The following is a 19,575-nucleotide window of genomic DNA, read 5'->3' as shown; positions in this document are numbered from 1 at the left end:
ACTCAAACCCACGTATCCACCCTATACCCGTAACCCAACAACCCCCCCCTTAACCTTACTTTTATTAGGACACTACGGGCAATTTAGCATGGCCAATCCACCTCCACCTCACCATCTGTGGCCACGACCAGCAGGATCATGACATCAACCTCCGAAAATTCCTCCAAACCGCGAAACTCCTTAACCTAACTTACAATAAGGATAAGTGCGTGTTTAGCACCGACCGTCTAGCCATCCTCGGCTACGTAGTGCGTAACGGAGTGATAGGCTCCAACCCCGAACGCATGCGCCCCCTGATGGAACTCCCTCTCCCCAATACCCTCAAATCCCTTAAACGCTGCCTGGGTTTCTTCGCTTACTACGCCCAATGGGTTCCCAATTACGCCGAAAAGGCCCGTCCCCTCATTCAGTCCACGACCTTCCCGCCGTCGTCAGAGGCCTGCCAGGCCTTTAGCCGCATCAAAGCGGACATCGCAAAGGCCACAATGCACGCCATCGACGAGTCCCTCCCCTTCCAGGTCGAGAGCGACGCATCAGAAGTAGCTCTGGCGGCCACCCTGAACCAAGCGGGCAGACCCGTGGCCTTCTTCTCCAGAACCCTCCAGGCTTCCGAACTCCGCCACGCCTCAGTGGAAAAAGAAGCCCAGGCCATAGTCGAAGCTGTGCGACATTGGAGGCACTATTTGGCCGGCAGGAAGTTTACCCTCCTCACAGACCAATGGTCAGTGGCCTTCATGTTCGATAATGCACAGAGGGGCAAGATTAAGAACGACAAGATCTTGCGGTGGCGGATCGAGTTGTCCACGTACAACTATGATATCTTGTATCGTCCTGGGAAGCTCAATGAGCCTCCTGATGCCCTATCCCGCGGTACCTGCGCCAGCGCGCAGATAGATCCCCTCCACGCGGACCTCTGCCATCCAGGGGTGACCCGTTTCCACCATTTCATAAAAGCCCACAACCTGCCTTTCTCCATCGAGGAAGTCAGAACAGTAACCCGCGATTGCCACATCTGCGCAGAGTGCAAACCGCACTTCTACCACCCCGAGCGCGCGAATCTGATCAAAGCATCCCGCCCCTTCGAACGTCTCAGCATTGACTTCAAGGGGCCCCTTCCCTCTAGCAACCGCAACATTTACTTCCTGACGGTGATCGATGAATACACCCGCTTCCCCTTCACCATTCCCTGCCCTGACATGACCACATCGACCGTCATTAAGGCCCTCCTCTCCATCTTCTCCCTGTTCGGCTACCCCGCGTACATACATAGCGATCGGGGGTCCTCTTTTATGAGCGACGAGCTGCATCAATTCCTGCTCAACAGGGGCATTGCTTCTAGCAGGACGACCAGCTATAACCCCCGGGGTAACGGACAGGTTGAGTGGGAGAATGACACCATCTGGAAGACCATACTACTGGCCCTCCGGTCCAGAGATCTCCCTATTTCCCGATGGCAAGAGGTTATCCCCGATGCCCTACATTCTATCCGCTCCTTCCTCTGTACCACAACAAATCAGACACCTCATGAACGCCTTCTTGTTTTCCCCAGGAAGTTGTCCTCCGGATCCCCTCTCCTGACGTGGCTGGCCGCCCCCGGACCCATCTTGCTCCGGAAGCATGTGCGGGTGCACAAGTCTGACCCATTGGTGGAACAAGTCCAGTTACTCCACGCTAACCCGCAGTATGCGTACGTGGAGTACCCCGACAGTCGACAGGACACGGTCTCCCTCCGGGACCTGGCACCCACCGGCGTGCGGTCCTCCCCCCCCTTCACCACAGACCCCCCCCTGTTCTTTTTCCCCCTGCTCCCCACCCAGGCTACCCCTCTCCCATCCATGGCGTCTCCACCACCAGCCCCTGTTACGGAGACAGTTCAAGGACCATCGCTCCCGGAGTCCAGGACATCAGCTGAACCGCCACCATCGGCTGAACCAGCATCACCAACTCCACTGCGGCGGTCTGCCAGGATGTCACGGGCAACGAAAAGGCTGATCGAGTCCATTTAACTTTCAACACCACCATGGACCTTGTATGGACAATATGTACTATTGTTAAATGTCTGAGCCAGTGGGAAGCCAAGAATACATTTTTTTTCCTTCTCTCATTACTACTCATACCACCAGTTCTCCCCCGCCCCCCCAGCTCTCGTTGACACCCCCCCCCCCCCGACTTCTTTCTCCGCAAGGGGTGAATGTGGTGGTATGATTAGCATAGCTGCCTGCCATTGGTGCAGAACACCGGCTTACTATTGGCCCTGGTCGGTCATGTGCCTCTTGACCGGTTGGTTGAGACCAGTCGTGTGACGCCCCCCCGATTGGTCGAGAGGCTGAGTTAACCCCGCAATACCCAGTACTCCCGGCAGTCGTCCATTTACTGTATCGACCACAGGGCTAACATCTAGCTGATTAAAGCCATACTTTTGTCCAGCAACTCGTCTCACGTTCAATTGATGGTATATCACATGGCAACCTTGAAGATCTCTGGCCCTAGGAGGCCTTGCTTTGGGCTGCCCTTATGGGTATGGGCGGCAGCAGTCTGGGCTGGCTGTGTGCCAGCGGGAGGCATGACAAATGCTGTCGCCCTGAGAGAGGAAGTCCGGTTTCTGATCCATGGAGCTGCTACCACCTGAAGCAGTGCAACAACAACCTTGGTAATCTGCTGAACCACAAATTGCTCGGCAGTGGGACACCAGAAAAGCCTCTTTGAATACTGGTGGCTGCAGCTATGGATGGCCTGAGTTTGAATGACATTGGTCTGAGCTTCCAGGTATTAGCCGCCTTCTGCTTGTGCTGCAATGCAAACTGAGACATGGGCCATCAACCACTGCAGCATAGCTGGGTTGCATAGTTGGCAACCATTACCATACTGAAAAGGATAGGCTCGAAGATCTGAGCAAAGCCCTTTGCCAAGTTGGTACCGGACTCCTCCTTGACATTGACAGCAGGCTTTCTGAAAGCCTGTCAATGAACCAAGCATTCGCAGTAAGCCCCGCCGAAGTCTTCTCTCAGTCTTCTGAAGCTGAATTCATGTGAGACCTCACCCTCTGGTCCCCTGCCCTGACTGAAGGCCACGTGTGCCCAATGTCTAACCGCATGCAGATCCTTTGCCTAAGCTCTACATTACACACACTATCTGAGCTCAAGGTCTATTGTGACAGTGAGTTATGGAATTTCATCCTCATCAATGTCTTCTGGTCTTCCTCACTTGCTCTTCCACCCGATCAGGGTATTTGGGTTTTTGAAAGGAGAAAGGTCTAGGGTAGGAATATGGTGTGGATTATGTCAAACTGCTAGAAATTGGTCACCACCGCGCTTCTACGATGTGGAAGCTCCAACTTCATTTTCTTATTTATTTATTTACTTCTCATTCACTAACACTGTTTTCATTTATTCTTAAGGTGAAGGTCACAGTTCTATTTGATAATGACCCTCTTGCACAATATCGTTACCTGATAAGAGTTCAAACTGGTCATCGCAAAGGGGCAGCTACCACAGCCAAGGTTTGATGATGTGTTCGAAATGGAATTGTTTTTATTTTTCCTTCCTGCAATTTACTTAATTGGAAATTAAACCATCAAATGGTGAAGTCACAAAATCAAAGTCCTTTTTTTGTGTCGTGTGACGCACCCTGGGATATTTTACCACATTGCAGGATGTCCTAATTCCTGTGACCAATCATTAAGTCTAATGATTCTGCGCGAAGCAGCCTTTCCCGACGTAACCTTGGATTTTATCATTTCTCTTTCCCTTGGGCAGCCTCACAGTTTTATGAATGAAAACGATGTAACATCTACTCCAGCTGAATTATTCCATTTTGATCCTTCAGTTAGACTCTCATTGCTCGCACTGCAGTCATTGGCCTCGTTATCATTATGATTTTATTTGTATTGGCCATAACCTTCAGTTTGCTTGTTTAGTAGGCTTAGCTTTGTGTTTCTAAGCGTGCTGTTTTTGTGCTCAGAGAGACTTAATAAGTAACAGAAATTGTTGAAAACTTCCAAAATGATAATCTGAAAATTAACAGTTTGTCTACAATTGAATTGTCCAGCGACAAAATAACAAACTGGGTATCCTTGTTAATTTACTATTGAATTAAGATTTACAATTTTTGGTGGCTTAAATTGTGCACAATCTCACATGTTATGCCAGTAACAATATTTTAAAACTTTGTATAAACCACATATAAATAAGCTGGCACTTAAGGGCCAGGGAGTGCTGCAGTGTTGGAGGGGACGTCTGTCAGTTAATCTAAGCCTCTGTCTAGCCTCAGATGGGTATAAAACATCCCTTGGCATTATTCAACTCTTTCCCCAGGTGTCCCGGGTGATTTATCCCTCAGGCCACCGGGTAGCTGATCATTGGTCTTCTATGGGAGCTTGCTGTGCACAAATTAGTCATTGTTTCAATACACTACAACAGTGGCTACTCTTCAAAAGTAATTCATTAACTGTGAAGCACCATGGGACATGCTGGAGATGTGAAAGGCACTATATGAATGCAAAAGCCTGCAAGACAATTTGTGTATGTGAATATTTAGAGAAGTGTTTGTTGCCTTCTGATTTCTCTTTGTTGTGGAAAGCCAGGTGGTAATTGTGCTCAGAGGCTCTGAGGGACACAGCGACTCCCATCTCCTGACTGACTCGGAGAAACCTGTCTTCGAGAGAGGGGCAGTTGATGAATTCCTTCTTACGACATTCTTCTCACTGGGGGAGCTGCAGTCCATTAGGCTGTGGCACGACAATTCAGGACGCAGCCCTGCTTGGTGAGTGCTCTATATGGTAATTAGTTATTCCTAAACTGGAGTAGTTTAGTAGCAAAGGCTCAGCAAACACACCTGCCAGCTAAACTGGCAGCACTTGGAAGAACTACAAAAAAGAGGAAGAACTGGTCATCACAGGAAGACAATGTGAACTGAAGTGTATTAATAGTTATAAACTTCATTTTGGTATTTCCGTAAAATGAAATGAAATGAAAAATGAAAATCGCTTATTGTCACGAGTAGGCTTCAATGAAGTTACTGTGAAAAGCCCCTAGTCACCACATTCCGGCTCCTGTTCAGGGAGGCTGGTACAGGAATCGAACCGTGCTGCTAGCCTGCTTGGTCTGCTTTAAAAGCCAGCGATTTAGCCCAGTGTGCTAAACCAGCCCCTGGTTTGGATAGAGTTATGTTATTTAACCTGGAAATGATACAGCAATTATTATGGTGCAAATGTCCAATGTGCTGCCATTAAATTCCTCTAAACTGTCTGGTTTTTAATTGAATGTTTTTTATCAGTTGCATATTTCAGAAGATTGTGCATTTCTCTGCACTGCATTATTAAAACTATATAATTCATGTGTAATACATGTAGGGTGAGATCTATCGGCTATACCGTGCCTGGCTCAGGATGCAACGTGGCCGGTTAATCTCACGAGAGGCCTCTTGTGAGATTTACCCGGCTCGTCACGCCTAGCGGGATCTAACGGGATCTCGTGAGATGTCACGATCTGGATCCTACCAACAATGGACGGGATCCGTACTTGGCAAATTAAAGTGAGCAGCTAGTTCACTTTAATATGCACTCGCCTGATCTACCCAAGGCATTGGGATCTAATCCCTTCGCTCGGAGACCCCAGGCGAGCACCGTTTAGCACAGGTCTCCTCAAACTGGGACCAGGCAGAATGGCACTTGGGGGTATTCCAGGGGATTGGGGGCCCCTGGGTGGCTGGGCTCTGGGCAGGGTGGTACACTGGCACCCCTGATGCCACCCTGGCCCTGCCAGCCTGGCATCTTGTTAATTGAAATTAAAAAATTGAATTGAAAATCGCTTATTGTCACGAGTAGGCTTCAATGAAGTTACTGTGAAAAGCCCCTAGTCGCCATATTCCGGCGCCTGTCCGGGGAGGCTGGTACGGGAATCGAACCGTGCTGCTGGCCTGCTTGGTCTGCTTTAAAAGACAGCGATTTAGCCCAGTGAGCTAATGCCACCTGGATGCCATCCTGGAACTGCCAGGATGCCCAGGTGCCACTGTCAGGCAGGCCGGGGCACTGCCATGGCATCAGGTTGGAAGTGTCAAGGTGCCCAGATGATGCTTAGCCCGTGGATGCCCTACCCTTATTAGGTGGTGTGTGGATGGCTCAATGACCCCCTTATTGGTGAGTTGGGGCGTTAGGGGGGGTCCGGGTCTCACATTTAGGGGGGTCTCGAGATCAGGATGCTGTTTAAAAATGGCGCCCCGATCTTTTCCTGTACTGGTGGGCGGAGCACCTTAGTGCAGGAAATGGGACTAAGTGTAGCCTCGATGGGACATTCCCCGCTGAGGCCCCAAAATAAAACAGTCCTGTTAGATAGTGGGGCCTTTCTTGGCACTGTGAGCACTGGGAAACACCCGGCTAAACACGCTCACCACAAGACTCTGTTTCATTTCCGTTAGGCCGCGTCCGTAGGCTTCAGTTTTACAACTGTTATCTTCTCGCCTTCCGCCTCCAGTTCATGACCGACAGCTCTGTTTAAATCTGCAGGTTTGTGAATCGGGTGACTATTCTGGATGTTGAAACGGGCCAGCGATGGTACTTCATCTGCAATTCGTGGCTGGCAATCGACTTGGATGAAAACATGGCAGACAAAATCTTCCTTGCAGCCTCTGACGTGGAGCTGAAGAGTTTCAAGTAATAGATAAAATACATCAAATTAGTATTTTTCCCTGCTTCTCATTATCTACAACTCGTTGGTCTCTCGTCTTTCATTGCGTGGCTGAACTAATTATTAAAATGTATCGAAACAGTAGCAAAGACAGGAACAATTACATTTTGGAGTTTATAGCGGGCAACATAATGCTTTTAACTCAATGATAGGTCAGGGATGGAATTTTCCAAAACAATAGCAATGCGTCAGGTTCTGACTGAAAACTGTTGTGTTTGTCTCCAGAAACACAGCCAAGCTTTCTGGCCAGATTTTCTAACACTCTGTCAAAAAAGAATCTGGAGGCGTGGCTGCAGGGTCACGCTGGCCGATCGGAGCCTGATAAATATGACAAGACCGTCTCCATAGAGATCAGGGTGCCATCTTTAAGGACGCCCTGATTTGGAAAAAAGACCTCCTGCCCGCCCCCCACCCCCCACAATCATGGAGGGATCCCCCGCAGAGGCTTTGGGTCATTACCCCCCCCCCCCCCCAGGTATATGGGGGCATTCTCCCCCTCTCCACCCACCCCCTCCAACACCCCCTAACACCCCTGCCCACCACACATAAGGGAAAGCCACCTCCCCAAATGGAGGAGGGCACCCCCCCCCCCCCCCCCACCCCCCCCCCCCCCCCCCCCGGACAATGGCCCTTGGCAGAGCCCACCTCATAGCCTATCTCAGTACCCACCTCGGTGTCCCCAGCCAGTCCAGGGGACACTGCCAGGGTGCCAGGTGCAGTACCCACCCTCGGCCCCTAAACCCCAGAGCCTCCAGGTACCTCTGCATCGCCGGTGTGGTCATCACGACTGTTTTTTGTTTTTGATAACAAGTAGTGATTCATGCCAGTGTGACATCACACCCTCGGGGTGGGGTGCGTGTGTGTGGTGTGGGGAGGGGGGGGGGGGGGGGCAGCTTGGACTGAACATGGTCAGACACAATGGCATAAAGCTATTTAATGATATTAAAATGTATTTGAAATCATGCATATCAGCGTGAACCTGGTCACATCGCTGGTGGGGGACAGGGAAGATCGCGTTCTGAAATCTCACCGGTGAGATTTTGCTGCCATAATGGGATTTGCGTCTGTGGCGAATGGACTTGCTAAATCTCACCACACATCTGGAGTGCAGACAACTGAACTCACTCCACAGCTGTGAAGGTCACTGCAGAATAAAACTTTCCGGCAAATGGATCCTTCTAAGCCAAAGGTGAGGATATGGACCAGGTCTGGTTCGTTGTTCATAGCTTTATCAAACAAATGACAGGTGCTATCTTTGCAAACAGCAAAACCTTCATCACTTCCCTTGTTGAAAAGAGGAAACAATTTGATTAAACAGAGAGGTTTTGCCAGGCACTCTCAGGATGACCCGATGTTTGCAGATGGTACCCAAGTGACCACCCTACTTGCGTATGCCCATTATAATGTGACATATAAGTGGCTTGTGGTGCCAGTTTTGATTCAGAACAAATTTTACAAGATGTGCGTGAGTGTAGTTATGCCGGTGTAGCGTGAAGTTGTTGGCTTTGCGTGCACCAACTGTCGTTAAGTGTATCAATAAAATATTTTTTTGCAATGCTGTAATGCTAGAGTTCTTACTCTGGTGCTCCAAACACATAAGTTTAACTCATTAAATTTTATACACTCATTAAACAAAAATCTTGCTTGGCTAGATAATGTTACATTGTACTCTCGGGACAATAAATAATTAAATCAATATCAACTTATCGTTGTTTATATGTTCCAGAAACTTGTTTTTCATGAAGACAGCTGAAAGCCTTACGGATGGACATATCTGGTTTTCAGTGGTTGAGCGCCCCCCCAGAAGTTTCTTCACCCGAGTTCAACGGGTTTCCTGCTGCTTTTCACTGCTGCTTGGTTCAATGCTGACCAACATCATGTTCTGGGGCACCTCATCCGATGATTCAACTCAGCATGCACTGGGTAAAAGTGATACTGAGATAAAAACAAATGACTGTGGATGCTGGAACTTGAAACATTAAAAAAAACGACTGTGGAGGCGACATAGGGGGGAAATGGGAGGTCTGTTGGCGGCGCCAATAAGAGGGAACCATAGATTCATCCCGGGGAACATAGACGGGGGATTTCAGAGCTGGTACAGGGTGGGCATACGGCAGCTGAAGGACCTGTTTATAGAGGGGAGGTTTGCGAGCCTGGGAGGGCTGGAGGAGAAGTTTGAGCTCCCCCCGGGAAACATGTTCAGATATTTACAAGTGAAGGCATTTGCTAGGCGGCAGGTGGAGGGGTTTCCCCTGCTCCCCAGTAAGGGGGCGAGTGATAGGGTGCTCTCGGGGGTCTGGGTCGGAGGGGGGAAGATATCAGACATCTACAAGATAATGCAGGAGGCGGAAGAAGCATCAGGGGAGGAGCTGAAAGCCAAGTGGGAAGGGGAGCTGGGAGAGCAGATAGAAGACGGGACGTGGGCGGATGCACTGGAGAAGGTCAATTCTTCCTCCTCGTGTGCGAGGCTGAGCCTCATTCAATTTAAGGTGCTGCATAGAGCTCACATGACGGGGACAAGGATGAGCCGGTTCTTTGGGGGTGAGGACAGGTGTGTCAGATGTCTGGGAAGCCCAGCGAACCATGTGCATATGTTCTGGGCATGTCCGGTGCTGGAAGGGTTCTGGAAGGGGGTGGCAAGGACGGTGTCGAAGGTGGTGGGGTCCAGGGTCAAACCAGGATGGGGGCTTGCGATCTTCGGGGTCGGGGTAGAACCGGGGGTACAGGAGGCTAGGGAGGCCGGAATACTGGCCTTTGCGTCCCTAGTGGCTCGACGAAGGATATTAATTCAATGGAAGGACGCGAGGCCTCCAAGCGTTGAAACTTGGATTAACGATATGGCTAGCTATATTCAGCTAGAAAGGATCAAATTTGCCCTGAGAGGGTCGGTACAGGGATTCTCCAGGCGGTGGCAACCTTTCCTTGACTTTTTAGATCAGAGATAGACGTTCGGGGTCGTGGCAGCAGCAACCCGGGGGGGGGGGGGGGGGGGCAGCAAGGGTTGTGGGGGGACATGCACGACTGTAACGCGGGCAAGTCTGCTCGCTGCTCATGTCTGAAACTGTAGGCTGCCTTGTTTGTTAAGGTTGCCTGGGGGGGGGGGGGGGGGGGGGGGAGGACGGGTGCGCGCGAGAGGGCGGGCGAGGGAGGGACATTTGCCTAGAGGGATTGTGTTGTAAATAATTTAAAAATTAGTAGGGGTAAATGTTTGTATGGAAAAACTCTTTCAATAAAAATTATTTAAAAAAAAAAAAACGACTGGACAATCTCAGAGATCTGACAGCATCTGTGGAGAGAGAACGGAGCTAATGGTTTGAGTCTGGATGACTCTTTGTCAAAGCTTTGACAAAGCTTCATCCAGACTCGAAACATTAGCTTCCTTCTCTCTCCGCAGATGCTGCTGGACCAACAATGATACTGAAAATTGATTATGATTATATGATTATTCAATATAATTATTGATTATAAGACCATAAGACATAGGAGCAGAATTAGGCCACTCGGCCCATCGAGTCTGCTCCGCCATTCAATCATGGCTGATATTTTCTCATCCCCATTCTCCTGCCTTCTCCCCATAACCCCTGATCCCCTTATTATGACTTAATGCCGCTGCAGATTCGATGGGGCGAATGGCCTCCTTGGGCACTGTAAGTTCTATGATTCTATAAATCTATGATTCATTAAATTTCTGAATGAACAATTCGCCTAGAAACCAGAGAGGGTAAATTCGAAAATATAATTAATGCTTAATGTCAAATTGGGTCTTTTTACATTTAAAGGAAGTTCGCCATAATTCAATGGAAATATCACATTGTCAAGGCATTCGCAGAATGCGCAAGCCCAGATTTTAAGTGCCCTATCTGGTTCGAACATTGTGTTAGTGATTCAATAATGGCAGTAGATCTCTTAATGTTCTCAATACACAGAGCTTTCTGAGCACCTGGTTGTGTTGGTAAGCACTTTACAAATATAAAAGAGATGTCCTATCTGTGTGTGCGGGACTCCAGCTATCACTCTGAAGAACAATTGGATGTTCCTTTCAAAAGATGCCACCATATGATTTGTGATTTCTTTACTGTGGTCCCTGGAGAAGCAGGAATACTGGGCTGCACAAAGGTACTGGCCAACATCCTTCATCCTTGCTCATAGCTGGGATTTTCCGGGGCCACCTTGGGTGAATGGACTCTTGGCTGGAATGCCAAAATTTCTATTCTGGCTCGCTACGGGTCCCAACATTGATGAGGCCAGAGAATCCAGCCCACTGTGTTACTGCCACCTTGGGCTCACTCAACCGACACACATCTCACCTTCCCCCACCCCACCCCACAACTATTGGGCCTCATTGCCTGCTGGCTAGTGCAGCTTCCAAAACCTGCAGAGTCATCCACTTACCAATCAGTGAGCTGCAGGGGGTTCCTGTTCAGGTCAATCCCTCAATACATCGGATGTGACATAAAATGTGTGATTATAGCACTGCAGTTAAACTAGACATGTGCAAGTTAATGGAGAAGAATTCTGAGGAATAAAAGTAGTTCAGATGTAACGACAGAATAAAGCAAAATGTCCACTTCCGCGGTCATATCAGGAATGCACATGCCTGGGGCAGCACGGTGGCGCAGTGGGTTAGCCCTGCAGCCTCACGGCGCCGAGCTCCCAGGTTCGATCCCGGCTCTGGGTCACTGTCTGTGTGGAGTTTGCACATTCTCCCCGTGTTTGCATGAGTTTCGCCCCCACAACCCAAAGATGTGCAGGCTCGGTGGATTGGCCACGCTAAATTGCCCCTTAATTGGAAAAAAATGAATTGGCTACTCTAAATTTATTTTAAAAAAGAGGAATGCACATGCCTCATGTATTCAAAGACTGAGGTCCCATGTTAAACCTTATGACTTTTGGAAGGCTCCACAATGTCAGCCATATAGAATGAGCACATTGATATTCTGCACATCCCTGGTGTCATTTTAGGGAATCTCTTCTGTACCCATTCAGTGACTTACTTTCTCAAAACTGGACACAATATTCTTGTTGTGTGGCAGAGGAGACCTGTCTTCAGCACCTCCAAGAGAGGACGACATTCAGCCAATAGCTGGATTACTGACAAGTTTGACAAAAATTACACATTTGGTTTATGATGTTTCAAGTTATTGAGCTATTTTTCTGTCATGGTGTGTATGGGGTTAAAAGCCATGTTCACAGAGGGAAATGGCTCGCTTAATTGATATGTTTGATTATTTGTGACCTAACTGTGATTTACTGGACTGTTTTTCTGCTGCCATCCAAAATTGAGGAAGATCACATGAGTACAGTAGATATAGCCAATAAAGAAGTACAATGACGAGGAACCATCCAAAGGATTTAGTTGACTGAAGATGCATTTACCCTAAAATCTACTATAGAAATGGCAACGTCTCTGGAACTTTCTGCGAGAGAAGCTTCGCTGATTGGAGTTTGGCCTAAAGTCCATGAGATGGAGTCTGTGAGAAACAGGTCCACCAAGAACTTACCATGTCATCGCTGCAATCAAGTGAGACATATGACTGGAGATTGTTGGAGCAAAGAGAACAAATGCCAAAAGTGTGCTAAAGTTGGTCACATTGCCACGGCATGTTGGTCATGCCAACCTTCATCAGCACAAAAGAAGTGTAAAAAGAAAAATACTGCAAAGTTTACAGTGTGAGTTTACCAGTTATGTGATCCAACTGAAGACTCACCGAGTATCTAAGTGTCAAGTCAGTGTAAGGAACTTAAGCTCCGCGTTCTAGCAATACAAGCAGTACAATGAAAACAGCAATGATTTTGGGTCTATCCAAAATTAAATGGGAACACTATTAAGATGGAAATGGATATGGACACTACAGTATCACTTCCACCTGAATCGATATACTATCAGACCTTGAAGTATCTGCCATTGCAACTATCTGATGTGGTCTTGAGAATATATATCGAGGAGGTCACGCTGCTGAAGGGCTTCATTAATGTCCCTGTGGAAGTTAACATGCAAAAAGTGGAGTTACCTCTTCACATTGTTCATGGAAATGTTCCAGCATTGTTTGGGAGATCTTGGTTAAGGGAGACTAAACTAAACTGGGCAGTCGTGAACCAACTTGTTGATTCTACGAATGATTTTCAACCACTTCTGAGAAAGTATGCAAAGGAGTTACTTGGATCCATGATTGTGGTTCAAGTGAAACTCAAGATAAAGGCAGACAGCATGCCTAAGTGTTCGAAAGCACGTACCGTATCCTATTCGATTTGACTGAAAATGGAAGAAGATCTCAGGAGTTTTCAGAAGGCAGGAGCCATTGAGCCTGTTACAGCCAGCGATTGGGCAACTCCAATCGTCCCAGTCTTAAAGAAGGATGGTTAAGTACGACTCTGTGATTTCAAAATGATTATCAACCCTGTGTAATGTGTTGATCAGTACCCTTTACCATTTATCAAAGATCTTTTTTCAGGCCTCTCAGGTGACCCAAACGTTAGCAACATTGATCTCTCCCAAATCTACAAATGAATGTTGCCAGTGAGTCTCAACCGTTACTGACCATAGTAACACACAAAGGTCTATTTCGGTATCTGAGACTTCCATTCGGCATAACGTCAGCACCGGCTCTCTTCCAACAATCTATGGATCAGATCTTGAGTGGGACATTGTGTGTGCAATGCTACCTAGATGACATTTTGATTATAGGTTTGAACAATGTAAAGAGCCTAGAAGTTACTCTTGCAAGGCTGCAACTACATAATATCAGGTACAAGAAAGAGAAGTGCAAATTTTTAAAACTTCTATTCACTATCTTGGACACATCATTGACAGAGACAGCCTTCACAAAGAACCTAAGAAGAAGTCAGACATCCTGGATGCTCCATGACTTTAGAACGTGACTCAGTTAAGGTCATTTCCAGGATTATTAAACTACTATGGAAAGTTTGTACCGCACTCAGCAAAAAGGCTAAAGCCTTTACATACATTGCTTTGTACCAAACAAGCTTGGCTCTGGACAAAAGATGTCAAAAAAATATTGGCTGGAATTCTCTGGGCCTCCAGGCCCAGGCATTCACCCCTTCCTCGGGTCCGCACATGCGCGCCACGGCCAGTGCGGATCCACGCATGCACGTGGGTTGCCGTCTCTGTGCCGGTTCCCGGGCAATATGGCGGAGTCCTACAGAGACCCGGCTTGGAGGAACATGAGCCCCCACTGGAATTAGCCCGCTCACCGATTGGTAGGCCCCGATCACGGGCCTGGCCCCCCCAGAGTCGGATCCCCCCCGTCCCCCCCAATAGGACGGCCCCTGCAGCCAGAACTCCGAGGTTCCGCCGGGTAGGACCATACGTAACCCACGCCGGCGGGACGCAGCCAAACGTGGCGAGCACTCGGCCCGTCGAGGTGCGGAGAATCGCCAGTGGGGCTGCTTTCAATGGCCCCCGACCAGCGCAGCGGCGACCCCGCGGGCATTGCCGCCAATTCTCTGGCCACCAGAGAATCAGCGGCCCGCCATAGGAGTGGCGTGGCGCGATTCTCGCGCCCCCCCCGGCAAATCTCCGACCCGGCGCCGGATCGGAGGATCCCGGCCATTACAGGAATTGGAGACATTGGTACATTTGAAACCCAAAACTGAAACTGCGGCTTGCTCGCGCTGCATCACCTTATAGGCTTGGAACAGTTGTCTCGCATATAATAATGCCTTCAAGGTAAGAGCGACCAATGGCATTTGCTTCCAGGATGTTGACTAGCTCTGAATCCAACTACGCTCCACTTGAGAAAGAAGCTCTCAGCATTATTTTTGGTATTTGAAGGTTCCACCATTATTTATTTGGCCGCCAGTTTCTTCTATTAACTGAACATCATCATCCCTTAGCAACAACTTTGGAGTTGCAAAAGGGATCCCTTCGCTCGCTGCTGGTTGTGATGAACGTGGGAATTTCAGATACATTGGGTGGGATTTACCGACCACCCTGCTGCATGTTGTTGGTTATTCGAGTAATCATTCTGCCATGTCTACAGAGTAGAATCCTGGAGCTGCACGAGGGGTATCCTGGTTTAGTTAGAATGAAGGTGTTGGTTGCTCAAATAGAGGAGAAGGTGAGGTTTTGCCAGTTCTATACTGCGTTGAGAAATGTACCTCCACTACAATCTTTGCATCCATGGGAGTGGCTTTCCAGGCCATGGCAAAGAATCCATGCCGATTATGCGAGACCAGTCGAAGGACACGAAAGGCAGCATGGTGACACAGTGGTTAGCACTGGAAATTCACAGTACCGTGAACCCGGGTTTAATTCTGGCCTTGGGTGACTGGCTGTGTGGAGTTTGTAGTTTCTCCCCGTGTCTGCGTGGGTTTCTTCTGGGTGCTCTGGTTTCCTCCCACAGTCCAAAGATGCGCAGGTTAGGTGGATTGGCCATGCTAAATTGCCCCTTCGTGTCCAAAATATTAGATGGGGTTACAGGGATAGGGCGGCAGCCACTGAAATAAGTAAAAATGCTGGGATACTAAATGAGTAAAGAGTGTTATATATCAGAGTAACACCATTGGCTGGTGTAATGTCACGTGTTACACAATGGTAGCTTTGGAGAGTTTGTGGAGTTCGCCATTGTACCCTGTTTGAGCAGCATCTTGTAAATAAACCTATGTTATACAAACTTGATTTATGCCACTCTGATTCTTTCTCTTTGTGGCTACAACAAAGAACATAATTTAAAAAAAAAAAAATACCACAGGAGGAACTTTCCAAGAAAATGTGGGAAATATTTGTCTCATCTGGCAAAAGGGAGGGGGGGGGGGGTGCTTTTAATCGACTGCAAGGTGTTAAAGAAAAACAAGAATACTGTTGGGATTTTGAAAAATTGGGGCTTTATTTATTTATTGATACAGATTCCAACAGTAGAATTTATTCCTGTGAACTGATTATAATTTATGCATTACTCTAGGAGATTTCAGTTCCTTCTTCCAGGAGATGATGATTGGGGTCGAGAGTGCGTTAATCATGTTTCCCATCAATCTGGGAATTGTACAGATATTCAGGTCCGTTCGTAACAGACCAAATAACACAAAGACATTGGATTATAGAAGAGTTCCAAGGCCTCCGTCCACCAGCTTCCACACACCCCCTCTTACTCCAGAGTCTCTACTGCAGGTCAGCACTTACCTTCCTCCTTCCCAGAGAAAATATATTGTACTATTATATAAAGCAAGGTCTCAAATGTATAAGTTTGATAGAGAGTGTAAAATCATGAATGTGTATTTGATACATCAATTGCAGACTAATTGTAATTGTAACATTGTGAATCTCACTGTAGAGGTTCTATGGATTCTAACATATACTTGATTTTTCACTCCCAGGTCGGGAATATGGAGTTGGGATAGTTCCCAGCTCTGCAAACCTGACCCAAGAGAAAGTGCTCTGGAAGGTCAGACGTTTGTTCCAGGGTTGCCGGATATTATGGGACGTGGGCTGGACGACGCCGGAATGAGTGCATGTGTGCGGATGTGTGCAAAGCCTGCCTCATGCTCTGGCAAACTCATCCCTCACACCTCCTCACCGCTATCACACACTCCCCAAGTCCCATCCCTGCCAACCCATGCCATTTCATGCCCCCCTCCCCACTCACCCCTATGACTCACCCATGCCACCCCATAACACATCATGCCCCCTTGTCCCTCCTCTTCACCCTGAGGTGCATCCATTCCAATTTTCCTTCTCATTCCTTCATCATCACCCTTAGTCCCTCATACCTTCCATGCTAACTTTTTACCTATATCCATTCCCCCATGGCCCATCACACCCTCCATGCCAACCGTTGCATTCTACCCTTCCACATGGCCCTTTAATAGCCTCTATCCTAACTTAGTGCCAACTTATGCCAACACATGTCCCCCACCTACCATTCTTTTCCCTTGCACCCTCCATAACAACTCACCCAGTATCCACCATTGGCAGGCCTCGGGGCCCATGCTGAGATGAAACAAAGTTTTAAGAGTCTATTGAAGACTTAATTAAAAACAACTCTAAGTCATAAAAACTCATTCACCACATGTACTGTGCTTCAATTACATAATCTCATTTAAAAGCAAACACTTCATTCAAGTGCTTAATCCGTTATAAAATCATTGAAATCCATAGTCCTACTTGCAAGAGTCCATAGTCACTTGTAGCTGTCAATTAAACTGTGAACTAGCAGGCATCCTACTGCAATAATGAAAAGTTGTGAAATTAGCCATACAGCACCATTCCAGTAATGGTAACCCTTAGGCTTATATAAACAAGACAGAGTGAAATAGCAAGAGAGTGAAATAGCAAGCAATTCATTTTTTTACACTTCACTTTAAAGATTTAAAGAGTAGGAATTTTAAATGCCTTGACAGCTTGACAATTGCATTTGAATGTTGGTTTTGACAGATCCTTTTGACGGTTCCTTTTGATAACTCTCTTAAGAATTCCAATGAGCTTACGCATTTTTGTGTACATTCATGTGCACTTCTAACAATCAGAAAGGGCACCTTGCCTTTCCCAAAGGGGACCTGACCTCCCCCAATGGTGTCATGGGTCCATATACCTCTTCAAAAGGGTTCCCACCTCTCTAAAGGACTCCGCAAAATGTGGACCTGCTCCTACCTGGTCTAAGTTGCACACGTCATGTTTCCCACTCCCGGTTCATGAAAATGAGACATGACCAGAGGCAACAGCTTTTTTAAATGGACAGCTGCCTCTAGTGAAACACATACACAAATCCTGCCCCACCCCTCTCCCCCCATGAAAATTGTCGAAGATGTGTTCAGAGGCGGGACTTCTGGATTTTGGCCTCTTCCACCATTTTCACAATGGCATAGAGGCTCGCTCTCCACCGTTCTGAAACTCAAGGTCATAGAATAGGTTCAGAACACCATGATACACCTAAGATAGCAACATAAGGCACATTGTTGTTTACTTAATAAAATATATAGACTCATTCTACAGCAATCTGCTGAAAACCTAATGTTTGGGAACTACAGTAGGGAGTTCAAGTGAGCCCATTGAAACAATTACAATTTATGTAAGAGTGAACAGAAAACAATGGTGAACCTGGTTGACCTTCCAAAAAGAGACTTGAGTTCGCCACATCCATTCTGAAACTTAATGATAACAAACGTATTTGAATCCTTATTGGGAATCCTCGGCCCACCCTTTCCTATATAACAATGAAAATGCCACAATCCTTTGAGTGCTGATAGCTCAGTTGAAATCTTTCTGCTCTGTCTAAGTTGTCCACCATAGGTCATTATCTGACCCTCAGTCGAGCATCAGCCTAGTGACGGCACGGTAGCACAGTGGTTAGCATTGTTGCTTCACAGCGCCAGGGTCCCAGGTTCGATTCCCGGCTTGGGTCACTGTCTGTGCGGAGTCTGCATGTTCTCCCAGCGTCAGTGTGGGTTTACACCGGGCGCTCCGGTTTCCTCCCACAAGTCCCGAAAGATTTGCTGTTAGGTAATATGGACATTCTGAATTCTCCCTCCTTGTACCCGAACAGACGCTGGAATGTGGTGACTAGGGGCTTTTCACAGTAACTTCATTGCAGTGTTAATGTAAGCCTACTTGTGATAACAAAGATTATTATTATTATAGACGCTGTGATGGTGCTGTGCCCGCCATGTCTTGGAAGCTTCAATATTTATCCCTAATTATGTGACCCCTTGTGTCATATTTGGACAAGTCTTGCATTAACCATTTCAACTGGTTAGAAGTTAAGGCACGAGCTTTATCCCACCTCCATAGCGCAAGTCACAAAATCAGTAACTGAAAAACCTGTGTTCAATATTATACCCATGAATTAGAGATACTAATGACATTCCATTAACACAACATATGGATAGTTGGCCTTCTCAAGTTGTTTTCAAAAACATGGAGACTAGTCATGCATGTCCTAGAAGCTGTTAGTACCAGGGGTGAAGTGATGTCTCTTATGGTGATACATCTGCACTCGCTAGCAGGGGAGTCTTTAACTGTTTAATTCCTTGCTCTCTCAGCAGGCAAGAACCTAAGCTAGTCTACTTAAAATATGGCTAGTGTGATATCCCAAAACATTAGTTCCAAAGAATATAAAATCCTAAATAATAATAATAATCTTTATTGGTGTCACAAGTTGGCTTCCATTAACACTGCAATGAAGTTATTGTGAAAATCAATTAGTAGATTATTAAAATTCTACAGTCCTCACCTTGAGGAAGAAGATATTTATACTGATTCTTTGTGAAATATATATCTAATCCAGCTGTTTTTGTTGCTTTATTGCATAAATATGACAAATGTGGGTGTTGATCTTTTGTACTAGTTCGGCCAAGCGTTCAGGTAATGTGAGGAATATATGGATGGTCATAATTAGAACCGTGGTAAGCTCTCCCAGGCATGAGTCTAATTGTATTTTAGGATGGGGTATTATTTAATCGGTCAGCATGTTCTGGAATTGAATTCTAGCTAGCCCCTTTAATCTTTATCAATTTACTACAATCATGTTTCCCCAGGACAAAACATGTATGAACTTCGAAGATTCCCCAATCCTTCTCTTATATCCATCTTGTGGGTATTCCTATTAGGTATTACTTTCCTAACCCTTCAATTCTGACATATTCTTAGCTCTTCAACTGCACCTGGAACAGAAGCTCTCAATGAAGTGAGTGTCAACGCCATTCAAAGTTTCCTATGAGGAGACATTATACTTATTTTGTCCTTGGCCTGGAGAACTGGCTGCACAGAATCTATAGAGGATGGTGGCTGGAGACAATCATGTTTCAATCACAGAGTTTACTTGGTTTTCCACCCGTTTAACTGAATGGGCACAAAGTCAGGTCAGATGTTATCAGGGGCACGGGATCACTCCTGACTGATTTTCTGCCTTTACTCCACCCAGGCGATTGTCTACGCTGA

The 19,575-nt window shown here is 47.0% G+C and overlaps 1 protein-coding gene across 1 annotated transcript in view; it reads left to right on the top strand.

Moving 5' to 3' along the window:
* LOC119970875 (polycystic kidney disease protein 1-like 2) overlaps positions 1-19,575 on the top strand; it is a 137,541-nt gene that overhangs the window by 79,426 nt on the left and 38,540 nt on the right. The window contains exons 17-21 of the mRNA XM_038805984.1: positions 3,398-3,499; positions 4,583-4,761; positions 6,503-6,649; positions 8,410-8,606; positions 15,605-15,810. Coding sequence (XP_038661912.1) covers positions 3,398-3,499; positions 4,583-4,761; positions 6,503-6,649; positions 8,410-8,606; positions 15,605-15,810 — 831 coding nt within the window. The remainder of the gene's footprint in view (positions 1-3,397; positions 3,500-4,582; positions 4,762-6,502; positions 6,650-8,409; positions 8,607-15,604; positions 15,811-19,575) is intronic.

This window comes from Scyliorhinus canicula, chromosome 9 (genome assembly GCF_902713615.1).
Source record: "Scyliorhinus canicula chromosome 9, sScyCan1.1, whole genome shotgun sequence".
Classification (NCBI taxonomy): domain Eukaryota; kingdom Metazoa; phylum Chordata; class Chondrichthyes; order Carcharhiniformes; family Scyliorhinidae; genus Scyliorhinus; species Scyliorhinus canicula.
The sequence above is the reverse complement of the archived record's forward strand: the minus strand, read 5'-3'. Positions and strand labels throughout refer to the sequence as shown.